This window comes from Astatotilapia calliptera, chromosome 10 (genome assembly GCF_964374335.1).
Source record: "Astatotilapia calliptera chromosome 10, fAstCal68.1, whole genome shotgun sequence".
NCBI lineage: Eukaryota > Metazoa > Chordata > Actinopteri > Cichliformes > Cichlidae > Astatotilapia > Astatotilapia calliptera.
Genome location: NC_137431.1, coordinates 3780291 through 3805424, shown reverse-complemented (window position 1 = coordinate 3805424; position 25134 = coordinate 3780291). Strand labels below are relative to the sequence as shown.

Here is a 25134-nt window from a genome sequence, read left to right as displayed (position 1 = left end):
GCCCTGCAGGTGGGCAAAGTTGCTACTCAGAGCTGTGTACCTGAGACCATATGAATATCCACTCTCACTGACAACAGAAAAAACAATCAGCTTTCAGCTCACAAGGATTATTTACTGACATAATTTTTGAACTTTGAGCATAGATAATATGAACATTAATTATTGTAACTTTTTATACATCTCAAGAAATAGGTATAGAAAAATATACCCTGCGATTTGTTCAATGCAAACCTATTTCTATTGTCCTTATAAGATTATTCTCCAGAGTTATTCTTCTATTTAAAAAAAAATATATATATATATATATGTTGTAGAAGAATCAGTTTCCCTGTTACCACTGTGAGAGAGACGAATCTTAATGCAAAGTACATCGTTCCCACTGGAGATTTTCACTATGTGACCTCTCATCATCCCAGTGAAGCTGAGTTTGAAACTGTCACGTCTGTGCAGGAAGTGGAGTATATATATATAATATTTCTCATATGTCTCCAGCATTACAGCACCAAGACTGCCTGTCCTCTGTTAATCAAAGTAACCGCAACACAAGCCGTGTTTTCTGTCTCCCATCCCAAAACAAAACAGCTCCAGTTAAACTGAGGTTTCACAGAAAAACGCGTCCGACTAGCGTCAGTATCTCCGCTACTTATGTATCTTGTCGCCAGTAAAGTAGTCCCTCTGAATTTTTCCCTTTACTAATTGTTTACAACTGTTCCGTTTCTATGTGGTCTGATTACTTTGTTGCTCAAAAGAAATTTAATATTAAAAATCTAGAAAATAAGAAACAATGGCTTTAAAGAGAAACTACGTCTCCCATAGTGCTCTGAGCCCTGGCCGCGTAGGTGTTTCCGGTGTCTTATAACATTTTACTTCCTTCCACACAGGCTGACACGAACAAACGAGAAAGAAGACGTCGTTAAGTTTTGAATGTTACCGCCAGTAGTCGGATTTTGAACTTAGTTTTTTGTTATTTTCTGTTGTAAAATCCGCAGTATGTGGCGAATGGTGTCGGAGGACTGAAGAATCGCTGCAAAACGTAGTCCGTAACGTGTAGGCCTCCGAAGAAAGTTTGGTCGAGGGCCTGTAAACAACATGTCCTCCGCCTCGCAGTCTTCCTCGAGACGGCAATGGTGCTACCTCTGCGACCTGCCCAAGATGCCTTGGGCTATGCTGTGGGAGTTCAGCGAAGCTGTATGCCGGGGTTGTGTCAACTACGACGGCGCAGACCGGATAGAACTCCTCATTGAAACTGCCAGGCAGCTGAAGAGCACTCACGGAGTTTTAGACGGCAGGTCCCCTGGTCCACAGCAGGGCAAACCCAGCTCTGCTGGGCCCCTTGAAGCGGGGCGGCATCACGGAGAGCGTGTAGACCGGGGGAGGGGTGAGTATGGGGCTTCTTCTCGCCTCCCCAATGGTCTGCATAGAGCTGAAGATGTAGCTTTGTCAGAGGGCAGCCGACAGAGCCCGAACACTCGTCGGGCAATGCCTGGGGTAGTTTCTAGTCTTCATAACACCATACCCCATGCCTTGATAGCTCAGGGGCTAGTAGCAACAGCTTCTCATGGGATTTTAACCCCATTAACAAGCACGAGAGCTGGGGCCGCTCCTATTGCCGTCTCAGCTGGCCCCATAATAAGCGACAGTGGCAGAAGACAGGCTGTGTCCCTGGGTATGGGACCTAGCACTTCTACTCTAGTGGGCATAGATCCGGCAGTGTGGAGGAACAGTGAAGTAATGGCTGAACTGAATGAGGTGGCTCGTAGTAGAGTGGAAGGCTGGCCTAACCGTCCCAAAGCAGTTCGGGATGTGCTGGTAGCTCTCAGCAGCTGTGTCCCCTTCAATGTGCGCTTCAGGAAAGACCATAATCTGATGGGGCGTGTTCTGGCCTTTGATGCTAGCGCTACTCCAGAGTTTGAGCTGAGGGTGTTCGCGGAGTATCCCTCTGGCTCTGGAATGATCTACTCAGGAGTTCCAGATCTGGTCAGGCAGATGTTCCGTGACTCCGCCAAAGATGCTGGTAAGGCAGTAAACTCTGGGCTGCGCTACGTGGAATATGAGAAACGGCAAGGCACCGGAGACTGGCGTGGGCTGTCTGAGCTGTTGAATGATGGTGTGCGTATGTTTAAAGAGCCTCCAATCCCAGAGGTTCTGCCACAGCCAGACCCAGTGCTGTCTTTGGCAGCTCCTGGACGCCCCGGACCAGCCAAGGGCACCACCAGGCGCCGAAAGGCTTCTCCAGGCTCTGAGAACGGAGAGAGTGAGGGAAGGGCCGAACACCCTGTGAGGGAGCCCTGGCCCCGGGGCACGTACTCAGGCATGGAACCTCTTCCTGGCATGGCTGTACCTCAAGAGGGCCCACCTCGTCTACACAACCAGCCTTCACCCATCTCAGCACTTATGGGAGTGGCAGATGGCCTGAGTTCCAGTCACATGGCCAGAGAGAGCCCCAGTATGTCCACAGCCCACTCCTCCTCAGCTGGGCGCCCCAGCAGCAGCAGCCCCTCGACTCCCTCCACCTCAGTCTCTCAGGCAGCTGTAGGGCAGGGTCTGAGCACTGGAGGACAAAGTAACAACACAAACACTGGGGAGTCTACAAGTAGCACCCCAGGCACCCTGCTTTGCTGCACCCTCTGCAGAGAGCGCCTGGAGGACACTCACTTTGTCCAGTGTCCCTCAGTCCCGCACCACAAGTTCTGCTTCCCCTGCACCCGAGGGTTCATCCGCAGCCAAGGTCAAGGAGGAGAGGTTTACTGCCCCAGCGGAGAACGCTGCCCCCTGGCCGGATCCACTGTGCCTTGGGCCTTCATGCAGGGTGAGATCTCAACCATCCTAGCTGGAGAAGGAGATGTGACAGTAAAGAAGGAGAACGACCCTTGACCCTCCATCCTTTTGGCAGTGAATGGTGAGAAAAACCTGAGAGGAGCAGGCCTCTTTGTTTTATAGCAGAACTTTATCAGCGAGTGTTAAAGCAACTATCAAAAGCAGTTAAAAATAAATAAAAATGGCAGACAAGTGCAGGCATATGGTTTCACATGTGCTTTTATTAAATAGGGTAACTGCAGCCCAAATTGTTTAACAAATGTTATATATAAACATTTGTTAAACAACTTGTGTGTTAATATTTCTTCAACACTATTCTAGAAATTAGAATATCTTTGGTGGTAGATGTCAGACAAGGTTTTTGTTTTGTTTTTTTGACCAATTTGGGAAAAAAAATAATTTGTAGGTGCTAGCTTTGCCCAGCCAATTTCTCTGATGATTTCAGTGACACTGTTGAGTTACTTTCAACTCTTCCTTGTCACGAGGGGTCACTACGCCACATGCAACCCGAAAATGTATTAGTCTCTGGCTGGAATTGAACTAAGCAAATGTGTAAACTGCTACACTAGTGATTTCAGTGTTAGAAATGGATGAAATCTCCTTATGACGACTTGATAGTTTTGCTGAAGTTGTGGCACACTCCCATCATCAGGTCTGAGGTGCTCATATGACTTGGCCAGAGCTCAGACAGAATCAAAAGTGATGGAATAATACATGACTAAAACTTTTGACTTCTGATAAGTTGTCTTTAGATGTTAGAAGGCACCAGATTTCAGTGTTAGTGTATGTTAGGCATTAGACAACCTGATGTCTCATTGGAGATTTCATGTAATCTCATGATGCTGTGAGCAGGGCTCTGTGGGGGCACACCATCTGTGGCACAACTTTGTTTCTTAAAAATTCATCTACATGAGCCTTGTAATGTCTTTAGCCTCTTTGTTCTCTTTTAGAATGATATCAGATATCTTCTTGATGTTACTGTGTGAGGAGAATATTTTTGAATGTGGAGTTACCTGTATGTATTAGATGCATCTCAATATCAGGTCTGAGCTGTGGGACAAAGAATCCCTGTGTCACTCTGCTGTTTGATATTCTTACATGGCTTTCTTCTTTTTCCACAGTGGATTAAAACACAGTGAAAGCACTTACCTATAATCTCAAGCAGAGGTCCACTTTGGCTGTAGTTCATCATGTGTGCCTCCAAGAGCCAAATAACTCTGAAGCCCAGGAGGACCACTACACAAAGACCGGTAACTCGAGACAAGACTCACTCACGAGAGGAGGGAAACGTCTGAGCATCGGGGCTGCATCGTGATCGAATCAAGTCTCGACCCAATCTCTCTCCATCCTTTTAAAAAAACAAAAAAAACCCCCAAAAAAATCTATTTATTTTTTTTCCTAGTGTGGTAGAGGCCTCATTTCAAAAAGCCCAGGATTAAAAGCACACACTTTTTTTTTCCCCCCCTAACAATGACAATCTGATCTTTTTTTTGTTGTTGGTTTTTGCATCCTGTCTGACACAGATGCAGGATACTTTTTACATGGTTTGACAGAATGATGCAATTCTTTAAAAACGAATGTTCAAAAAATGTTAAAACCATTGGGTCCTTAAAGCCAAGGGGAGAAAAATGTAAACCTTACAATACGTCACTTGTTATTCTCTTTATATTGTGTGTCAAAAATGTGAATTTTCTTTCAATATGGCTATGTAATTTCTATTTTTGATACAATACAAATTTCTATGTATTTGTTTATAGTGATGAGAAGACCAAAGATGGCTTCATGCTCAATGTAATTTTATTGTATTGTAGCTGTGTATGCTGTATTCACTGATAACCCTGGCATCAGTCACTAATTAGTTCTTCTATCATGCAAGTAAGCTTGTTTTGTCTATTTACTTTTTAAAGTCTATGTATGGTAAAATTATTAGCATCACAATCTTCAATGGTTAACCCACATACTCATGTGATCTTAACAGGTCAATTCTACAATAAATGACAATGTAGTTAAAACTTAGTCACTTTGCCGCTTTTCTACTAATGACCGTTGGAAGCCTCAGTTGTGCATTTATATAAAACTTTATTAGATAAATATTTTTGACAGGAAAAATAGGGAAATCCCACACCAGCTCACTGGCATGATTAGAATCTTTTCCACAAACCACTATTAGCAGGGTTGTAAACAAACTGAACAATGTGTATTTACATGCACTTAGGTGACCTGGCTGCAGTAGTATGAACAGCCTGAGGGGTGTACTACGAATGAAATTCAACACGTCCAGGCTTTTGGGTACCACAATGGTGGTATTATCTGTTGGGCTGTGCTTTCTGCTTCAGGGTCTGTGGGCACACACATAGAAAAGGGGGTGTTTTATGTACCATGTGATTGTTCTTCCCCACAAAATGATCGCTGAGTGACAGAGACATTATCAGCCAATAATACAGTGGTTGTTTAAAATCTATAAAGAATATAAAAACTAAAACACTGCTGGTAATTCAGTGCATAGATGCGGTAAAAAATTTCCATTTAAGCTAATAATTGTAATTGCCAAGTGTGCTCTTTGGTGCTGTTCGTTTCTAAGGTGACAGCTGGAGTTCTGGAGCTTTAAAGTGTATACATTTTAATATCAAAGTAGTGAATTGTATGTATATATATATATATATATATATATATATATATATATATACCATAAACAAAACATGTTTTCTGAATCTCCAAATTAATACATGCGCATTCCCATGACAATGGAATGCATAGTTTATGCTTCATTGAGTGGTTTTAGTTAGGTACAACAAATCAAATCAAATCACTTTTATTGTCACATCACATGTGCAGGCACACTGGCACAGCACATGCGAGTGAAATTCTTGTGTGCGAGCCCCACAAGCAACAGAGATGTGCAAACACAACAACACAAACGAGCAAAATACAATTTGCGTATATAAAACATTTTCCAGCAGACGTTCTATATTGTGCTTAATAATACATACTGTAATATTGGCTTCCAACCCATTTCATATGGAAACTCCAAACATAACACCTTGCTGATTTAGCCAGGTAAAAAAGCCATTTATGTGACACAAAACGGAGTTTCAACATAGCTAAACCATTAACTTCACAGTACACCCCGCTGGTTACTCCAGAATTTAAGTAAATAGCAGCTGCTCTGTTACTGTTGAAAGTGGGAGGCCCGACATTCATTTCGAGATGTGCGCACTCAGCTGTAAAATGCTTTGGTGAGTCACCGGTAAACAACAGCATGAGCAGTCACAACAAATAGTTGCTATTTAGCATGTTGAGAATGTGACATTAGACAGATTACACATGTCTGTCATCTTGGAAGTGATTTATGCCAGACTGCTGTTTACCCACTATTGACTCACATGACTGATCTCTGGTAACCACATTAATGCTCAGGAGTAAAAAAAGAAGTACATGTAAAAACCAAGCCAGCTTCTTGGCACTGGTAAAAATTTGCATTTGTGTCCATGAGAATAAATCACTCTGACTAGTGTGCACAGAAAATGAGAAATGTGTGTATTCATGGCAGGATCCTCTAATCTGTTACACTGTTCAGTGCAACCAGGATTCTCACTTTCATGAATAAGTCACTTTTACAGGAAATGTTGACTGCAGTCCTGCTCCTTAAGTGCATGTGAATGTTTAATAGTGATCAGCCATACAGGATAAAATGCTTGACCAAACAATTATATGTAATATTGTAAACACCACAAGCAAACCCAAAGAGCTTTAACTAATATCAAACCAAAATGTGTTTAGCTGTAAACATACTTTTACAAAGACAGTGGTATAAACCTATATTCATTTACATGCAGTTATTCATTTCATTCATACAACTGAAGAAAAGACAGAAGTGGTGAGCATGATCACGGTGCATATCAGTGCTTCAGATGGGACACCCGCCGTCTACCAGGGCCTCCTGGGCTGCCTTCAGGGTCTCCCGCTTCACACACTTCCAGTAGCCAGAGATGCCATTTTGAGGCTGCACCTGAGGGCAAGACACTGTGCATCACACCAACGGTTCTGGGAGACGAGCATTAGCATGCAGCCTAGGAGTGATATGTAAAATATCTATTGCTAATAAACAATTTGTATTTTTGCCATGATTAAAGTCAAATGATGGCAGTTGTTTCTACAGTACATGTAATCCCAGGGACACCAATTAGGATGTAAATATATGACATGTTGAGCAGTGTGCCCACTACTTTAACTCGCTTTGGTTAGCTAATTAAGGGGTGGATGTAGCTCAGGAGATAGAGCAGGTCCTCTACTGATCGGGAGGTTGGAGGTTCGATCACTGGCTCCCCCAGTCTGTGTGCCGAATATCCTTGGGCATCCATCGGTGTGTGAATGATAGTTAGTAAGCACTTAAAAGCATAGAAGACAGTGCTTGTGTAAATGTGACATGTTGTATAGAGTGCAATAAGAATCAGTTTATGTAAGGAAAATAAATACAACTCTTAGTTAAATGAGACACACTCATGTCTGCTAAAAATAAAAGTTGACCTAGGCTGGCCGGAAGAGCTGGAATGCTCCACCGTCTCCTCGGCTGTCTGTACAACAGTGAAGCCAGAATATTTTGAAAGCAGATCCTGCAGTTAATCGACTTAAGCACCATTTCACACGATGCTTTATTCAGTAGATTTATGGCCGGCTCAATAAAAGTAAAAAAAATGATTAATGATGATCCTTAAAACAGCAATAGAAAATGAAGCTTACTAACTGAATTTTACAGAAGCCTGAACGGAATTAGATCAGTAACATAGCTCATCATCTGGATTCAGAAAGCTTGTAAATCTACGTTTTTCATGCGAGGCAGCAACTGGACGAGAATCAGATTTTCTTACAGCAGCGCGACGTTCAGAGTTCGACAGTGGAGTTAACAGACTGCTGCTGAAAATTCAAAACATTTTAGCAGGTTATGCTTCTAATGAACATTTGCAGATGTATGCCACTATTGTTTTAGTTGATCGTTTCCAGGAATGGTCGGATGATTTGTCGCTATAAATTCTGGGACAGCAAGTAAGCACTGAAGCGCCTTGGTTAGTATTCAGAGAATTCAAACACTTCTTCTTATGGCTGCACAGATACGTCAGCGTCACTTCACTCCTTAAACAAAATGAACAACTGGAACAGACCCTGAGATGGATGGACCTTGGCAACCAAAAGCTAACAGTCCAGTCTAATATGTTCATGTGCCCTTTTTAAATAAACTTGTGTAAGTAAGTAGTTCTTAGTGATAGACAATGTTGCACATGGATGACATGAGTTAACGATGTGCCTTAGTGTTTGTGTACTTCAGTGTGATCTACACTACAGTTAGAGGAGCACTGACGATCTTTGATAAGTGTCTTATATCTGTACCCACACATCAGGCTTTTACAGTTTTATATTTAACACATGGAGGTGAGAGAGGCATTCACTTCACTTAAACATGGTGACAAAGTAGAAAAGTCAGTGTTTTATGGACACAAAACAGTCTAAGAAGATGGGGAGAGTACCTTTAGACCCCGCAGTACTCGGTCATTCATCACACCAATGAACTCCTTGTGGCTCAGGCAGTTGTCTCCATCTATGTCGAAAAGCTTAAACACTGTGTCCAGCACGTTCTCGGAGAGTTCGTGGCCTGTGGCAATCGTCACAGCTCGCTTGAACTGGGCTGTAGGGAGAAGAAAAAAAATAAAATAAATCTATGTCTGGAAGATTGGAAGAAAACTACAGACTGATCTAACCGACAGAGAAACCGTACCCATGCCCACAGGACGGTTGGCTTCTGTGACCATTTTCATTGAGAAGGCAAAATCTTCCAGGTTGTTGGTGAACAGGCAGAAGGCTTTGAACTCATCGAATGCGATACTCTACAAAAGAAAACATGACAGCTGACTTTCAGGCCACAACAAATCCTATTCTGACGGCACCGAGTGGAGGAAGCGTGCTTGTACCTGACCCGCAGGTATCTTCTTCCTCATGTTTTCCCAGTAGACTTCATTGTCTTCTTCGTTGGTGTAGTGTAGCAGCCATTCTGCAAAGTCTTCCCTCCGCATGGTGTCCATACCTTTGGAAAACTGCAGAAACTCCATCTCCTGGACTTCAGCCTGTAGGTCCTCCATGAACCTGAACAACAAAGACTAATTACAAAGAAGGCTGACCCACCAGTGTTCTCCTGCTGAGGTTTGCCAGCGACACAGGTGAAGACCACACAGTGAAGTCCAACATTTTTATATTCAAATGAAAGGAAAAAAGAAAAGAAAAAGAAAACAACTATATAAAAAGGTGAAATTCCACAAAAAGTAACAGTGGAGTGATAAAGTAAAGACAAATTCAGCACAGTGAGGTCTTCTGGTATCCTCAGCCTCAAGTACAGCTACATAAAGTTAGGTAATCATAATTGCTACATCCTTATTCCATTAGGGATTGGCTGGCCTGTCACAGCACCTTTCTAGTTATGGACCACTCAAAGCACAGACTACAGTGGAGTCACAGTGGACCGGTCAAGTAAAGAGAAACTGAAAAGGTCAACAGGGAAAACCCCACAAAATACACAGATTTATATCAGAACATCAGTGGCTTAGTAGCACATCTGGCTCATAATTAATCAAAATTCACAGGTGATTGTAATGTGTGAAGTATAGATTCTTTTGGTCATTTGGTTGGCTGTATTTCACAACCATATAAAAGTATCTGAGTTAGTCAGAAGTAACATGACAACATGCCAGAAAGGTCCAGACAGACTTGGTACTGGGCCGTGAGACTTGAGGCTCGGGCGTGAAATTTATGGTTTTCAGTGTTTTTTATCGTTAACTCTGTTTCCCTGGGTCTTTTCCCGTGTTGGAGCTGTGTGTCTTATTTTGAAAGAAATATTTACGCGTCACCATAGCGACCAGAGAGCATTAAGGGGCAGAGATGAGGATGTTACTCTCGATGTTATTGGCACATTTCAGGAGGACGCTGCTCATGAAGTTACACAATTACACAGTGAATTCACGTTTATTATTATATTTACAAAATACCACAGTTTTTGTCTCAGTCATATTATTTTATTTTGTTGTATTTATCCGTGACACCTTAAAGGCCGGTCCGTGAAAATATTGTCTGACATTAAACCGGTTTGTGGTGCAAAAAAGGTTGGGGACCGCTGGTTTAGACAACTCAAAATGTGATGTCCACATATGTGGACACCAGGTCCTAGGAGGTTAACACATAAGATTTATCACCATGAAGAATCTTAATAAGTGGAAGAAGATGGGTAGCTGGATAAGGAATCTTCTGTTAACCACTGAATATTGTTCAGAAGTTAGAATTTGGTCAGTTTAAGTAAGGCAAGGCAAGGCAAGTTTATTTGTATAGCACAATTCAACAACAAGGTGATTCAAAGTGCTTTACAGAGACATTAGAAACAAGAACAAATAAAAAGCATGATTTAAAATTGAATAAAACAAGCAAATAAACTAACTAACTAATTAACAAACAAACAAACAAACAAACAAACAACAGTATATAAAATCAAAACAGATAAAATCAGAACAGTAGATAAAATCAGTAGTTAAATGTAAGTTTTGAAATTTAAGCTTAAAGTGTGGATTTGGTGCTTTATTCAAATGCAGCTGAGAACAGGTGAGTCTTCAACCTGGATTTAAATAAACTGAGTGTTTCAGCTGATCTGAGGCTTTCTGGGAGTTTGTTCCAGATATAAGGAGCATAAAAGCTGAATGCAGCTTCTCCATGTCTGGTTCTGACTCTGGGAACTGATAAAAGACCGGATCCAGATGACCTGAGGGATCTGGATGGTTCATACTGGGTCAGGAGGTCATTGATGTATTTTGGTCCTAAACCATTCAGAGCTTTATAGACCAGCATCAGAACTTTAAAGTCTATCCTCTGACGGACAGGCAGCCAGTGTAAAGACCTCAGAGCTGGACTGATGTGGTCCACTTTTTTGGTCTTAGTGAGGACTCGAGCAGCAGAGTTCTGAATGAGCTGTAGTTGTCTGACTGATTTTTTAGGTAGACCTGTAAAGATGCTGTTACAGTAATCAAGCCTACTAAAGATGAATGCATGGACTAGTTTTTCCAGGTCCTGTTGAGACATCAGATCTTTTATCCTTGATATATTCTTGAGGTGATAGTAAGCTGACTTTGTTATTGTCTTAATGTGTTTTTCTAAGTTTAGGTCTGCATCCATCACTACACCCAAATTTCTCGCCTGGTTTGTGGTTTTTAGGTGTATAGATTGAAGTTCTCTGGTGACCTGTAATCGTTTTTCTTTGGCACCAAAGACTATTACCTCAGTTTTGTTTTTGTTTAGCTGGAGAAAATTGTGGCACAACCAGTCATTGATTTCCTCAATGCATTTACCAAGAGCCTGTACAGGGCCTCGGTCTCCTGGTGACATTGTGATATATATTTGTGTGTCATCTGCATAGCTGTGATAGTTTATTTTGTTGTTGTTTATAATCTGTGCCAGTGGGAGCATGTAGATGTTAAACAGAAGGGGTCCCAAGATGGAACCTTGGGGAACTCCACATGTGATACTTGTCTGCTCAGATGTGAAGTTACCTATTGATACAAAGTATTTCCTGTTTTCTACGTATGTTTTGAACCAGTTTAGTACAGTTCCTGAAAGACCTGTCCAGTTCTCCAGTCGTTTGAGTAATATGTTGTGGTCAACTGTATCAAATGCTGCACTGAGATCCAGTAAAACTAGGACTGACATTTTTCCACTGTCTGTATTCAGACATATGTCATTAAACACTTTGGTCAGAGCGGTTTCAGTGCTGTGGTTCTGTCTAAAACCTGACTGGAAGGCATCGTAGCAATTATTCTGTTTTAAGAAGTAACTGAGCTGTTGAGAAACTGCTTTTTCAATGATCTTACTTAAAAACGGGAGATTTGAGATCGGCCTGTAGTTGTTCATTTGTGTCTTGTCAAGATTGTCCTTTTTCAGTATAGGTTTGATTACAGCAGTTTTTAGTGATTCTGGAAACACACCTGATAATAAAGAAAAGTTGACGATCTGTAACAGGTCTGACTCTAAAGTCTTTGAGACCTTTTTGAAAAAACTTGTTGGCAGGACATCTAAACAGCAGGAGGAGGAGTTCAGTTGACCTAAGATGTCCTCCAGGTCTTTGCTGTTAATAGGTTGAAACTGTTTCATGGTGTTTAAACAGTTTTTTGGTGGACACAGTACATATCCTGAATCTGCTGTTGATGTACCAATTGCTTGTCTAATTTTTTGGATTTTTTCAGTGAAGAATTTGGCAAAGTCATTGCAGGCCATGGTCGAATGAAGTTCAGCTGCCACTGACACAGGAGGGTTTGTTAGCCTGTCAACTGTAGAAAATAAGACCCGAGCATTATGTAGTATGCATTAGAGTTGTACTATGAAAATGACAAATATGATCTTGACCCCAGTTTGAATGAAGACCCATGAGGTAATCACTGTTAGCACGTGTCACTAAAATCTGATCAAAAGCTATCGGAGAAGCAAAAATTCTTATGAACTGCGAATAGATGGAAAGATGACGACTATCTCGCTATGGTATGAGCTCAACACTCCTTTGGCTGGATGAGTTAAATTGGGCAGAAAGAATGTGTGCTCCTGAAACACGTGGAGAACTTAAGTTTCTTTCTCTCTCCTTTTTTTTTAAGAAAGCAGTTCAAGCCTAATATGAGCTTTACTGTTCTTTTCCTTGCCTTTGCCTAACGACATGTTCAAACAGTATTTCTACATGCAAAGGATTTAGGGAGCGTCTACATCCCTTACAGGTGAGATTCAAATATTGACAATGTCTGAGATTTCAAAAAGACAGAAATGTTACATTGTAAAATTTGTATACAGAGCTGCTACTTATGAAAAAGAAAATGTCATGTGCTCTGTAGTACATGACTGTGATTATTAGGGGGTATCCCTACCGGCAGAAGTCCTTATACTGCAACTTGTTGTCCCCTTTCCTTCCAAAGAAGTAGGCCTGTAGTGTTGTGTTCACACCTTCTCCTTCTTCTGTGGTTTTCTGGGTAACATGCAGACAGTGTTCAACAACATCATGTGTGTTAACATTCAAAGTGAAGTGGCAGAAATGACACCATAATACTGATGAAAACCCCCAAAACAAAACATGCTAATGTTTGAGGTAGAACTAGAGTAATATACAAAGTGTGTCAAGAAGAGTCATCTGATTTCATAGTGTTTTGGTGAGAATGGAAGCACATACTGTTGGAAAGACAGGATTTGTGAGTATCACATAGCTGTACACATTTGACGTGTTTGAATATTGAATGGACATATGCCGTGCATCCAGAGGGAAACACATTGAGCACTTGTGAAAATTATAAGTTTTGCATGTAAAAGTGTAAAATCAACCATGTATTTTAAAATTTTCTGCAAACTTTTGAAAACAGATGATTCTTTCTGGTCCTCGGCCAGTGTTATCAGCCTGTATGTTTTCAACTAGCCCATCAACCAATGAACACTCACCTCTGTAGTATCTATCGGGGCTCGCAGTTTAGTTTTTCCCATGATTTTCTTGAGCTTCAGCAACAAAAAGAAGAAATAAATTAAATTTAAGTTAACCAGTTAATCAAAATAACTAGTTGTACTGAAAATGTTTGGCTGTCCAAGTGTGAGCAACATCCTACATTATCAAACAGACAATACAAAAAACAAACAAATAAAAAACAGCATGTTTGAAAAGGGGTTTCTCTTTACAACAGTCACAAGACAAGTCCAAACAAATATAAAGCTGTGGTACAGTTCACTTATCAAGTTAGAGATGTGGCTTTCATGTAATCACATGATAGAAACCAGAGCAGATGAGAATCCATGCACTTCTACTTTTCACTAAATGCCTTTGGCTTGTTCACCAAGTCATAACATGAAACTATAACAAGGTGAAGGACGTGCCAACATGCAGTCTAAAACAAAAGCCCATCGTTCTAAGCCTGAGTGCTACACAAATCTTCTCTGTCTGGTTGAAAAGTCAAAGAAAAAAAAAAAAGTCAGGTGACTTTAAATAAATCCACTAAACTCAAGCAGCGACAGATAAAACACAAGACTCGAGCAGCTACAGCTCTCCCTCACCTTCACGTGGTGCCTTGGTTCATACTTACAACTGCAGGAGTTGTAGCACATGAGGAAGCGTTAAAAGTGGCGACAGTTTGAAATTAAGTGCACACAGATATTTAGAACAAATATTCCTGTATAATAAGTCCGCCCATGAATTTACTGCTTCATTATGAGCTGTTATAATCTACTTCTGCTTTTATTGTCAACACATCCTAACACATCACAGCTCTTACTTTCAAAAACTCCTTTTTGTCCACATGCTCGTTGCCATCAATGTCGAGCATTTTGAAGGCTATATCAAATCCAGTGCGCGGCTCTGCAATAACAATGTAGGGCAGTTATGTAGTTATGTCATGTAGACAAAGAGTATCAGAAATAAACAGTCCAGAATGGAGTGAACCAGTCAGCACAATATCTCCTGCAGGAGCTTGGACTATTGGAGAGACTTACTGGTCAGGATGGACAGCAGGAACAGATACTCTGTGTAGGATATCAAACCTGTGAGAGATAAAATACACTGTGCTGCATTTCAGATAACAAACAGGGGGACACACTGACAAAGAGGATTATCATTAAACATGAAAAGGTGGATTGTTGATGGTCTGCTGACAGGTTAAAGCGGACCTCTCATTTTCTTTATATTTTGCAAGGAAAATGGGAAATAGGCCATTTACTGAAACGTGCAAACATGCAAGCAAATGCAGAACATAAGATGAAACCAGAGTTTGTAGACATTGTAACCTTAATGCCCGGGATTACTTCTGATTGGATCTCGTCTCTCCAGAACATTTACATCTCGTTTTTAATCATAGACAACACATTTTATCACTGTGCATTCATTTTTATCTAGTTATCGTCCTGTTGTCATCAGGAAAAACAGTCAGTGAAATGAACACCACGGCTGACATGCAGCCCCAAAACGTGACAAATCCTCCAAAACGCCTGAGGTTTTTAATAGATGCATCAATTTTGAAATCCTACGCCTTGTTCTTGAGTTATTGCATTCACACACTCATGACAATGCCCCATCACTCTTTTACAGCTGAGGGTAAAAACGTTTCTCTAAAAATTATCAGCTACGAGCCCTGGACTGAAAATGACTGACAAAAGCAGCCAATGTCCAAAGAAAACCTTTTGAAAGACTTCTGAAAAACCTGGAGAACTACTGCTCAACAACACCTTTAAAAAATGATAAAAGGAGCTGGTGATCATTCTGGTGTTATAGTGAATAGAGAAATTGGGGGGAGGATTTAAACAGATGATCCACCTGACAATTAAAAGGTATGGCATTGCAGTCCCCTTTGAGAACTTACCTTTGTCTCCCAAGTTTCTGAAGAGATCATTACCAGCACGAGCTTTAGAGGCAGCCACCAGCATACCGTTCACATCCTGCCGGGATAAAACGAACCATTAGCCTAAAGAAAAGTCTGCATGTGCAGGTTACACACTGCTAGGAAGTTAATGTACCTGTTTGGTTAAAATTTTCTTTTGCAGCTTTCCTGCAAAAACCAGAGAAGATGTGTTGATAACAGAACAGCACAAAATTATTCAATAACAGGCACGAGGCAAGCCGCGCACGTGAAGTTGTTCCATGCACACAACAAACTACTCTGTTTTGCTTTGTGGGAACATGGAGGTTCCTCTTCCCAGTCAGAACTGCACTCAGTCTTCTCGTACTGCTGCACGGCCACTGATCTGAAATGTTTGGGAGGTCTGTCTGGGTTTGGATACATACAGATGGTCTAGTCCAGTCTTACTGACACATGAAAGCACTGTACACCATAGGCCACACTCACCCATCCCCACACACACAGCATTTTTTTTTATTAGTTAAACACAGTAAACATGAGCAGTTTAAGTTTCACTATATTCGCATTAGAAAGATTCACAAAATAAGGGCACTGTTCTTTGAGATACATGACACATAGTGGGGATGAAAAAGTATTTAGCAAAGTTAAATCTACCATTTGACCTGGCAAATTACATCCTATATATATTTAGTTAAGAAAGAACAGGGATGTAGATTATGGAAGGCTTTGAGCTGTTTGACATGTTGTACGCTGTATGAGCTGCTTACGATCAACTTTCTCCAGCATCACAGAGAATAGGAAGTCTCTGGGGGTCATGTAGGGCTCCTCTTCATGGACGACTGAGGCAAACTGGATGAAGCGGATTTTCCTTGCAGACATCTGGGGAGCTGCATCTTCCTGCAACAGCACAAGGAGCACAAACACCAATGTAAGCTACAGAACACATGTTCGACAGCACCTCCCTTTATATGTTTAATGATTAAATGGACAAATGAGTGGTTAGTTAAAAATTAATTTTATTAAATTATATCTAATAAGTCAGACGAACAGATTCACTGTGTATAAGTACAAACAGTTTCAGTGAGCACCGCTAGGGGGCACTAATTGACACTATGAATTTGGACGGTCTTTTTGTAGATATCCAACTAACATTATTGTGTCGCTTGTACTTGTAATTACGAAACATCGTACTTTAAAGGAACACAGACAGGTATATGAGCGGTACTGTTCGTTTGCGGTGAATTTTGACGACAGAAACTTTCTGAAGTGTCTACTTACTTTTTCTTCCTTAGCATAAACGGCGAAGGGCAGAGTCCTGTTGTTTACATGATACCGGTAATAACAGACAACCCCGGTGCCAATTACAGAGGCCACAATGCCGCGACCGACAGTACGGTACTGTGCGAAGGTTTTCAGAGATCGAGGGCTCCTCAAGACACCCCTCAGGAGAGCGGTAACTTTCCCCCAGCTGGCCATTTCCAGGAAGCTAACTCGCTAGCTGGCTAAACTGCGTTCGTCTTAGCAAAGCGAGGCCACGCCCCCTCTCCAGCCGTGATAGGTAAGGACTAGATGACGTGAAGCCGTCAGCGCCGGATTGTAGAGTTCACCTTTTTAGAAGAACACTTTTGAGAAAATATTATATATAATTGTAAAAGACACTTCATCTGGATTGTTTACAGAGCTGTGGCAACACATAGAAAAAGTAGCTTATGCCTAATATTATTTTAAAAAGTCAGATAAACAAGCTTAAAAATCTCGAAATAGCCTTTATTGAGTTTTTAAAATAACCGAATATGCATTTTTATTTCAAAAGTAAACAAAAAATAATCAAACATATAACATGTCTCAGTTTTTGGGGCCTCAGGTCCAACATTCAGATTATATAAACTCTATACTGGCCCATGATTGGCCAAAGCCCTGCTGGTACATCAGATATATATATATATATATATATATATATATATATATATATATATATATATATATATATATATATATATATATATATATATATATATATATATATATATATATATATATATATATATGTATGTAGAGAGAGAGATTCCAAGGCCTGAAGGCTGCCTGTCACAGGCTGTATATCACCCAGGCACAGACCGAAGAGGAAGGAGTGGAGCAAAGGTCAAGATCCATTTAATTTAACCACTCCTCATTCCTAGACTATAATGTCACAGAGGGCATTTTCTCTGGTGAAACTAGACTACCTGAAACAGTGTCTGCTGAATCGTTACTGTAGTCTTGTTTTGGTTTAAAATACAATTGCATTGTAATAATATATAAGAGAAAATATGCATTGTTTTAGTGCAATTTATCAAACAGAGTCAATATGTATCAAGTATCTTAGAACAAGAAGAGGTCCAGGATTTATTTTTGAAAGCAATCATCAAATCTGTGTCAGAATTCCAGAAAAGATTATCGGGAACATATTAATGCGCCGTGAAGATCTATAAAAAGTGTGTTCACACCTACAGAGGGGGAAAAAAGACAATAGCAAAATGAAGGGATGAACAGATTTTATGAGACAAAACCACATTTCATATTTTCACAGATACATACTGGCAGATGTAGCTTTACATTCTTCAAATATACATCGAATTGTGCAGATTTTGTGCCGCACTGTGTACATGGATGTCTTTAGAACAGATCCTGCATCACTGCTGCTCTTTCTCACCGTGCACAGGGCTGCACTTGAGTGCCCCAAAAAATTGCACAAACCTTTATTTTTACTCACATTAATTATTCACATCTGTCCAATTTTTTTGATGCACCGTATGCTGCTTGGATAGGAGAACTTTAGTTGGTTGCTCTAAGAAAAAGCCAAGAATACAGTATACATCTTTTGTTGTTGTTGGTACTCTGGTTACTGTGTGTACAGAAGGAGATGTAAAGCATTTGGATGACTTCTCAGTATGGATACAGTCTGGAGCCCTTCAGCAACGATTCCTTCTTGCAGCAAAGTGTCAGTATGAAGGCTCCTGCAGCTCATTCCCATGAGGAGCGCAGTACACTCAAAGACTAACCCTATGTTTAATGAAGGTTTCGGCCATGTTTACATAATCCATAAATACTTTATTGTATGTTACTGTTATATGCAAATTACAACCACCACATTTGTTACACAACCTTAGAAGGCTTCAGCATGGAGAATATGAAGTTGTTACTGCTGCTGCTACCTTGTGACGATAATGCTCTGGCTTTTCAGCTCAACTCTGAGAAGAAAGACGGTAATAAACCACTCGTTTATCTTGTAGTTGAAATCAGTGTGTGGTGTCAGTGGGTGTGTGCAGGTATGCGTGTGTCCACATCAATTCCACGTCAAGTTTTGCATCAGCAAGTTTGGAGGTTTATTTAATGTCATAGCAGCAAGTTTTAATGTAAGGTAACAAAGACATACACACATGTAAGACCATCAATCAATGAAGGAAACAGATTTTTGCACATTTTTTTTCTCTTCAGTCACGTTTATGCTGCCTATTTAGTTCGTTGACTGCTGTAACATAGTGGAAAATACCCCCCCACCCCCCTCCCCCTATGTGTTTCATAAAAGTAATGGGAAGCAAACATTTCAAATGCACATGGTAAGGCAGGCTAAGTATCTGCCACGAATCAGAACAATCACAGCCACATGAAAATACCAAAGCATCTAATTAGATGACTGAGAATATGTATTGCAACGGCAGACGAGTGTCAGGTCAAACAAAACATTATTCATGATTAAAGGACCAACTGTTTCCCGCTGTTCCAGCAGATTTCATGACATGGCACTTATGTAAAAGCAAACAGTGTGTGACAAATAAAAAACAAAAGAACATTCACATTGTAGCAAAACTTCTCTGTTCGCAATCTTGTAATGTGAAAGTGGACTTTTGGTGTTTTCAGAAAGGAAGACTGTTAAGAAGTCATTTTACACAACTGAAGAAGTGCAATTCGACAGTATGGAAAAACTTTGTGTTGCGAGTCATTCTCACAGCACAAATTTCAGGAGATTCGCAGTTTCTCATTAGCTCCAAAATAAGCACTGTAAAGACTATTTGGACCTATGTGTGGAAAAATAACTCACATATACGACAAACGAGCACTATTTTATAAAACAAAATAATCACTGTGATGACAAAATACTTTTATTCCCTGAGCAGCAGGTAGTGAACTGCCCAGGCTAGTTGATCCTGTTGTGTGTGTAATCCATAAACTGAGCACACCTCCCACAGTAACACTGGCTACTCAATCAGCTAATATTACATGGGGCAACTCTTCAGTCTGATATAATAAATATATGCATATAAAAATACAACAAGCATACCTACAGTACACCTGCTGCTCTTCCCCAGTACAACGTATTTAATACATCTAGATACTGGTGTACTTGTATATACACTGTGATAATTAATAGTGACTCCTAATTTGCATAATTTGTATTTAAATGTAATAAACATTAATATATTTGAGTGATGACTGATTTTATTTGTGGATTAATACAAATGTTTTAATTTTTACCGATTCAGAGTATGGTTTTATTAGAGCACAGGTTTTATTGGTATACATACAAAGATAGGTCTATACACTTCATGACTTACATGTAACTCGTCTTTGACAAATAGATTCCAATTGCTTTGAAGGTCAAACGAAGGACAAAGGGCACAGAGAGGTCTCGTCTCTCACACACCTGCTCAGGTTTTGACATTATGGGGAGGGGGGTACCTGAAATCAGTACATTCTGTGGAAAAGAAATAGCAGTGATACAGTACAAACAGCAGCAGGGCCATTTGGCTTCTTCCTCTCATGCTTACTGCAGAGAGAACACAACTCTGCTTTTTCAAACAACCCTCGGGATTTTGAGAAGTCGTCTATGACAGCAAATACAACCCACCCACCCGCTCACATTAGATTATTGCAATTTCAGTGCTGCCTGATTTATGCCAAGAACACAGAAATAAAGGCAAGTTTAACAGGTGCACTAAGACTATTTCATGCAATGTTCTGATTTTTTGTCATGTACACAAAGGGATCGTCTCAGGCTTAGTGTTACTTTGAGCGTTGCCACTTTGAACATGCCTTGGGGTGATGGATCAGAATTTGAAGGGATGCTCTTCTCTGGACACGGATCGTTACGGATAAATCATAATGAGAATCAGAAGAAGTGAAAAGAAAAGAACTGTGGAAATGACACCAGTGAAGTCAGTTGGTAACACAAGCATTCCGTTATATTAAGATGAGTCAAAGCTAGCCATGTGTCGGGATTAAATGTCACTATGATTAGTATACAGATGTGTCAAGTGTTTAAGGTGCACAACTGCCTGGAGTAAGCTTACGTGGAGGTGACAAAAAAATGAGAGAATTTACAGCTGCTTCTACATTACTTCTTATTTCCTTTCCCCCATTTCTCTCACCGACAAAGAGGAAACATAAAAAAGTATATTGCTTCAAAAACATTTTTCTTTTTTTACTATTGAGAAACATTTCATTCGCCACTTCTCAGGTTTGTCTAGATAGACAGAGCATTACATTATCAGTCAAAGATACATAAACAAAGATGCTGTGAATCCGAGAGATTAAACGATCAACAATAGGAAGTGACAGTGACTAATTCTTGGGACCATTTGTTGGAGTCTGTCTGCCTGTTTGTCCACCCGGCCGGCCTCCTATCTACCAGCAGGTGGCCCACCGCAAGCACTGATGTATTTCCTGGGTGAAGGGGGAGAGGCTGAGAGATTAGTCTGTCACAGTTACAATAGTCAATCAAAGGACCGTGGCCTCGGTGTGTTCCAGCTGTGTGACCGAGGACCTGCAAACCTAACTGCACATGCTCTCCATCCATCCCTGCCTCCTATGCTGTTTGTCAGTGAGTAGCAGTAAAACAAAAAAGGGCTTCTCATTTGCTCTTTCCAGACGTGCTGGAGCCCCCCGCCCCACCCTCCAGCTTGTCAGCAATTTCAGATGTGTCTAACTTCTCAGAGCCGTCGCCTTTCTCTGATCTCTCCTTCTCAGACCTCTCCTCCCCCTCTACAAGCTCGGACCTCTCTGACCTGGCGTCTGCATCTCCCTCCGACTTCTCCTTCCTCTCAGAGCGGTCAGGATCCATAGATGAGGTGCCTGGCTTATCCCACGTGCCCATGGCCTCGTGCTCAGCTATACAGGTGGTGATAGTGGAAGTCCATGCCTTTAGGTCCTCCTACAGAGACCAGGATCAGACAGAGAGCTTATATAAGGAGTCTGCTCATCATATAATGCTTTTTTCTCTTTGCATTTGATTCATTGTGTGGTTTGGGATTTACACATCGCATTGTTACGCATCCAAATCTGAGCCTGCAGCAGATATATGCAAACCATCCAGCTGAAACGCTACATTTTCTTTATTTGAATAAAGTGTCTTCAGGTGGGAAACAATGTAATCAAATTTGCCTTTGACTGAAGGTTGCACCTCTTCTTATTACATCAGTGGTTTGTGGCTTTGTGCTGCACCTCATTCACACAAACCGAACCCATCAATTACTAAGTGGAAAGAGTTCAAACTATAAAGACAGAACCAAGAGTAGAAGAAGTATTTAGGTTCTGTACATGCCAAATACTGCAAGAATGTAAAATGAAGTATTTTCATTTCATTTACTTAAAATTGCACTTGATCTAAGGGACTGAGAGATGGTTAATGTGTTGTGGAGGATTGTTTCCTGCTGCTGCTGGGATCATTGTCCTGTTGCATGACCCTATTTGAGTCAGGCTTTAGTGGTTGGACACATGAGCTCATATTTGACCCTAGAATATTTCTGGATACGACGCAACTCAAAGTGTTCACATCACTGCAAAACAACTTCAAAACATTTGGAAATGGCTTCATAATCATTCCAAGAATGATGGGCACCAGTAATTATTTCACTAAGATCATTGCTGATGTCTTTCCCTTTTTGTGTTAACATGCACTTGAATGGTCCAAACAGTCAAAACGTCAGTATTTATAGAGCTGTTCACACTTGCTCAAGATCTATTAATCTATTAACACATTTGATTAGCAGGACCTGCCTGCAACCTACCCTTTAATTCATATGGAAGCAGTAACGGTGTACTTTTAACATAATGCTGACATAAATACTACACTGAATACTACACTCCCTAAGGAAATTATGTGGCTGCAGTGGCTTCAAGACAGTAACAGTAACAGACTGAACTAATTAAATAACACAATATATTACAAAGTTTACAAAATATAAGGAATAGCTCATATATATACAAATAGCTCAATTATAAATTTCCAGAATATTACAGAGGTTAGATATATATGACTGACATTTTACTCTAACCTGTAAAACTTTGTTATTTGTTATTTTCACTACAGAGCGTGTGCAAAAGGGTGTAACTATTGCACTGTGTACTGTGTATTAGATGGAGGAGTTGTACAAGGAGATAACCACAGGCAGGAATGATTTCCTGTGTCGCTCACTGGTGCATTTGTGTAACATCATTCTCTTGCTCAACATGCTCCTCTATGCTGTCCTTGTGTGATTTTAGTAATCCAGTGGCATTAAAAAGAGACAAACTGGTAATATTATAATCAAAATGTGTGAAAATGTGTTGGATACAAGTTAAAGAAACGTCATTCTGTTATCTGTGAAGTTCCATTAACAAACCAAAACCAACATTTCTGTTGTTCTAGATCTTCAGTACCCTCTTGTCAATAGTAACATATCACATACACATGTGGCCAGACGTTTACATAGACTCATCATGGGTATGAATGTTACGGTAATGGAATGATTATACAGCAAACATCTTCACTGACTTTAAAAACAACAACTAGGTTCACAGATGACAAATATCTTTGATGAGAAGATCCAGAATGCTAAATACAGGCTCAAATACACCCCTGCTACTATTTGGTGAAATATCTCTTAGCAAGCTGCAGGGACACCAGATGGGTTTTGATCGCTATCAACAAGCAACAAGCTTCCAGCAGAACTGTGGTTGGGCATTTGACAACTCTTGTCAGATTTGGTAGAATTCATTCAAACTGGTTGGTTTTCTGGCCCTGCTTTTGAGCCCAGTCCATACATTTTCATGATGGTTGAGGTCAGGGGTGTTGAGTTTAAAGATGCTGATTTTGGAGCAGGGGCTTCTTTTTTGGTCAGAACCCTATTAGTCCAGTGGTGACACATCTGAATTACTTGTATTTATGTACAATTGTTTAAACTGATGATCTTGGAATGTGCTGTTGTTTAGAAATGCTTGTGTAAATCTTTAATCCTCATTTTTAGATATTCATCATGTTCCTTGGACGTTCCCTTTGTTGCAAGTATCGGTCAATCCAATGAGTGATGCCTTTTTATGCTGGTAAAGAGAAACTACCAACCAGTCATGATCACTAACAAGAAGTTAACAGGGCCTTGACCTATCAAGTTAAGACATTGAAGAGCCTTTAGCACCACTTATTAAAAGGTTTAAAGTGAGCTTATATGTATTATTTTGACAATTTTGAAAATAAAAATCCAAAAGAATTCAAACTTGTGCTCCCAGTTTTTGCCTTTTAATGTCATTAAAGACATATGCTGTATAATCGTTCCACCCTGAAACAAGAAAAAGCCAGAGAAACAATTAAAAGCCCAAAATGACCATGCCATTCATGCCCAAGGTGAGGGTATGTAAATTTCTGGCCAATACTTTATATAGTATTTACCTGAAAAGCGATTTCCTAAAACAGCTTGACAGTGTATTTTTAAACAAATGTTATTGAAACTGGAGTAAATAGTTGATTTGTTCGGCATATTTTGAGTCTGGTAGCAGGGCGACCTGTGCAGATCAGTGCCCACGTTTAAGGTAATGTTCAAGATAATGAAGGAAGGAGCCAGCCGGTGCAATGCTGTAGATTATTACTTTAATCAAAATTGTTTTTGCAGAACAATGAGCAGCAAATACATTTATTGATGATCTTTGTCTTTTCATGAGTTTGATAATGTACTGACTGATCAGAATGCTCCATGTCTTTAAGTTCTAACATACTAACACCAGTAAGTTAATTGACCTTACCAAGTTACAAATGTATCTTACCTCATCTTTTGCATGAAACACGAAGTTGTTTCCATCGTTCACTCTGTTGCACAGAAAATCAATAGGGACTTGTCAGTTTTTATGCATTTGCATGTATTTTATAGCCATGTGGTTAATCAATAATTTAAAATCTTTTAATAGGCAATAACCTTTAAAGACATATTACACTTTTCAATATAAACTCAGTAAAACCACAATTTGAAATCACAGTTACTGGCAATAAAATTTGCCATAATAATATGAATAATTCTTACTGAAGGATGAAGACATTTTTCTTCTTCTTGTATCCCATCGACGGATCAAACGAGCAGTTACTAAGGTCAACAGGAGGCTCTCCGTTGTATGTTGTGTTGTGGTTCCTGGCATCCTTATAGAAGGTCAGCTTTCCATCTTTCAGCACACAATATACGTTCACCCAGGACTTGCTGGAAAATCACAATGAGACATCAAACAGATTTGTAATGCATTTCTGCAGATAAGTTGGGTCACATCAGTTATTTTTGTTTCAAACAATACACATTTAAATTTTAGAATAACTAATAAAAATCAATGAAAATTTGCAATCAACCTGTCAAGCTCTCTGTTTTCCCAAATCAAATATGCCGTTAACCGAGATAAACCACTTGAATCAAACATGCAAATGAATCTTTGGAAAATCCTTTCTGCTGGTTTTGGAGGCAAAAATATTTAACTGTCCAAAAACATATAGATCTAACTATACTGTCGCTCTGTGTCATAACACATATATAGTGTGACTGACCAGGACTGAAAGCTAATCGTCGATGGTTTCTTCAAAGTTCATGACACATGCTAACATTGATAGCATTGATAACATGATAGCTGGATCCGACTGAGGTCAGTTTAATAAATT

The 25134-nt window shown here is 40.2% G+C and overlaps 3 protein-coding genes across 4 annotated transcripts in view; 1 reads left to right on the top strand and 2 right to left on the bottom strand.

Moving 5' to 3' along the window:
- The first annotated feature begins 515 nt into the window (after nt 1-515).
- LOC113030025 (interferon regulatory factor 2-binding protein 1-like) lies at nt 516-4829 on the top strand. The gene is made up of 2 exons (XM_026181068.2): nt 516-2899; nt 3939-4829. Exon 1 carries the CDS (start codon nt 1090-1092, stop codon nt 2872-2874), a length of 1785 nt encoding a protein of 594 aa, XP_026036853.1. The 5' UTR covers nt 516-1089; the 3' UTR covers nt 2875-2899; nt 3939-4829.
- A 1633-nt stretch (nt 4830-6462) lies between these two features.
- On the bottom strand, nt 6463-16757 carry micu2 (mitochondrial calcium uptake 2). Its single transcript, XM_026181070.2, has 12 exons — nt 16488-16757; nt 15977-16106; nt 15367-15398; nt 15213-15288; nt 14350-14397; nt 14133-14215; nt 13312-13365; nt 12750-12847; nt 8781-8952; nt 8588-8696; nt 8340-8497; nt 6463-6826 (listed from the first exon to the last, which is right to left on the bottom strand). The coding sequence occupies exons 1-12, from the start codon at nt 16683-16685 to the stop codon at nt 6725-6727; spliced, it is 1260 nt and encodes a 419-aa protein (XP_026036855.1). The 5' UTR covers nt 16686-16757; the 3' UTR covers nt 6463-6724.
- Nucleotides 16758-17726: 969 nt separating this feature from the next.
- Nucleotides 17727-25134, bottom strand: part of sptbn4a (spectrin, beta, non-erythrocytic 4a) — a 33435-nt gene continuing 26027 nt past the window's right edge. For both annotated transcript variants that reach the window (XM_026182269.2, XM_026182273.2), the window contains 3 exons: nt 24518-24688; nt 24264-24306; nt 17727-21399 (listed from right to left, as the gene is read on the bottom strand). In XM_026182269.2, coding sequence (XP_026038054.1) covers nt 21100-21399; nt 24264-24306; nt 24518-24688 — 514 coding nt within the window. In that variant the 3' untranslated portion in view covers nt 17727-21099. The remainder of the gene's footprint in view (nt 21400-24263; nt 24307-24517; nt 24689-25134) is intronic.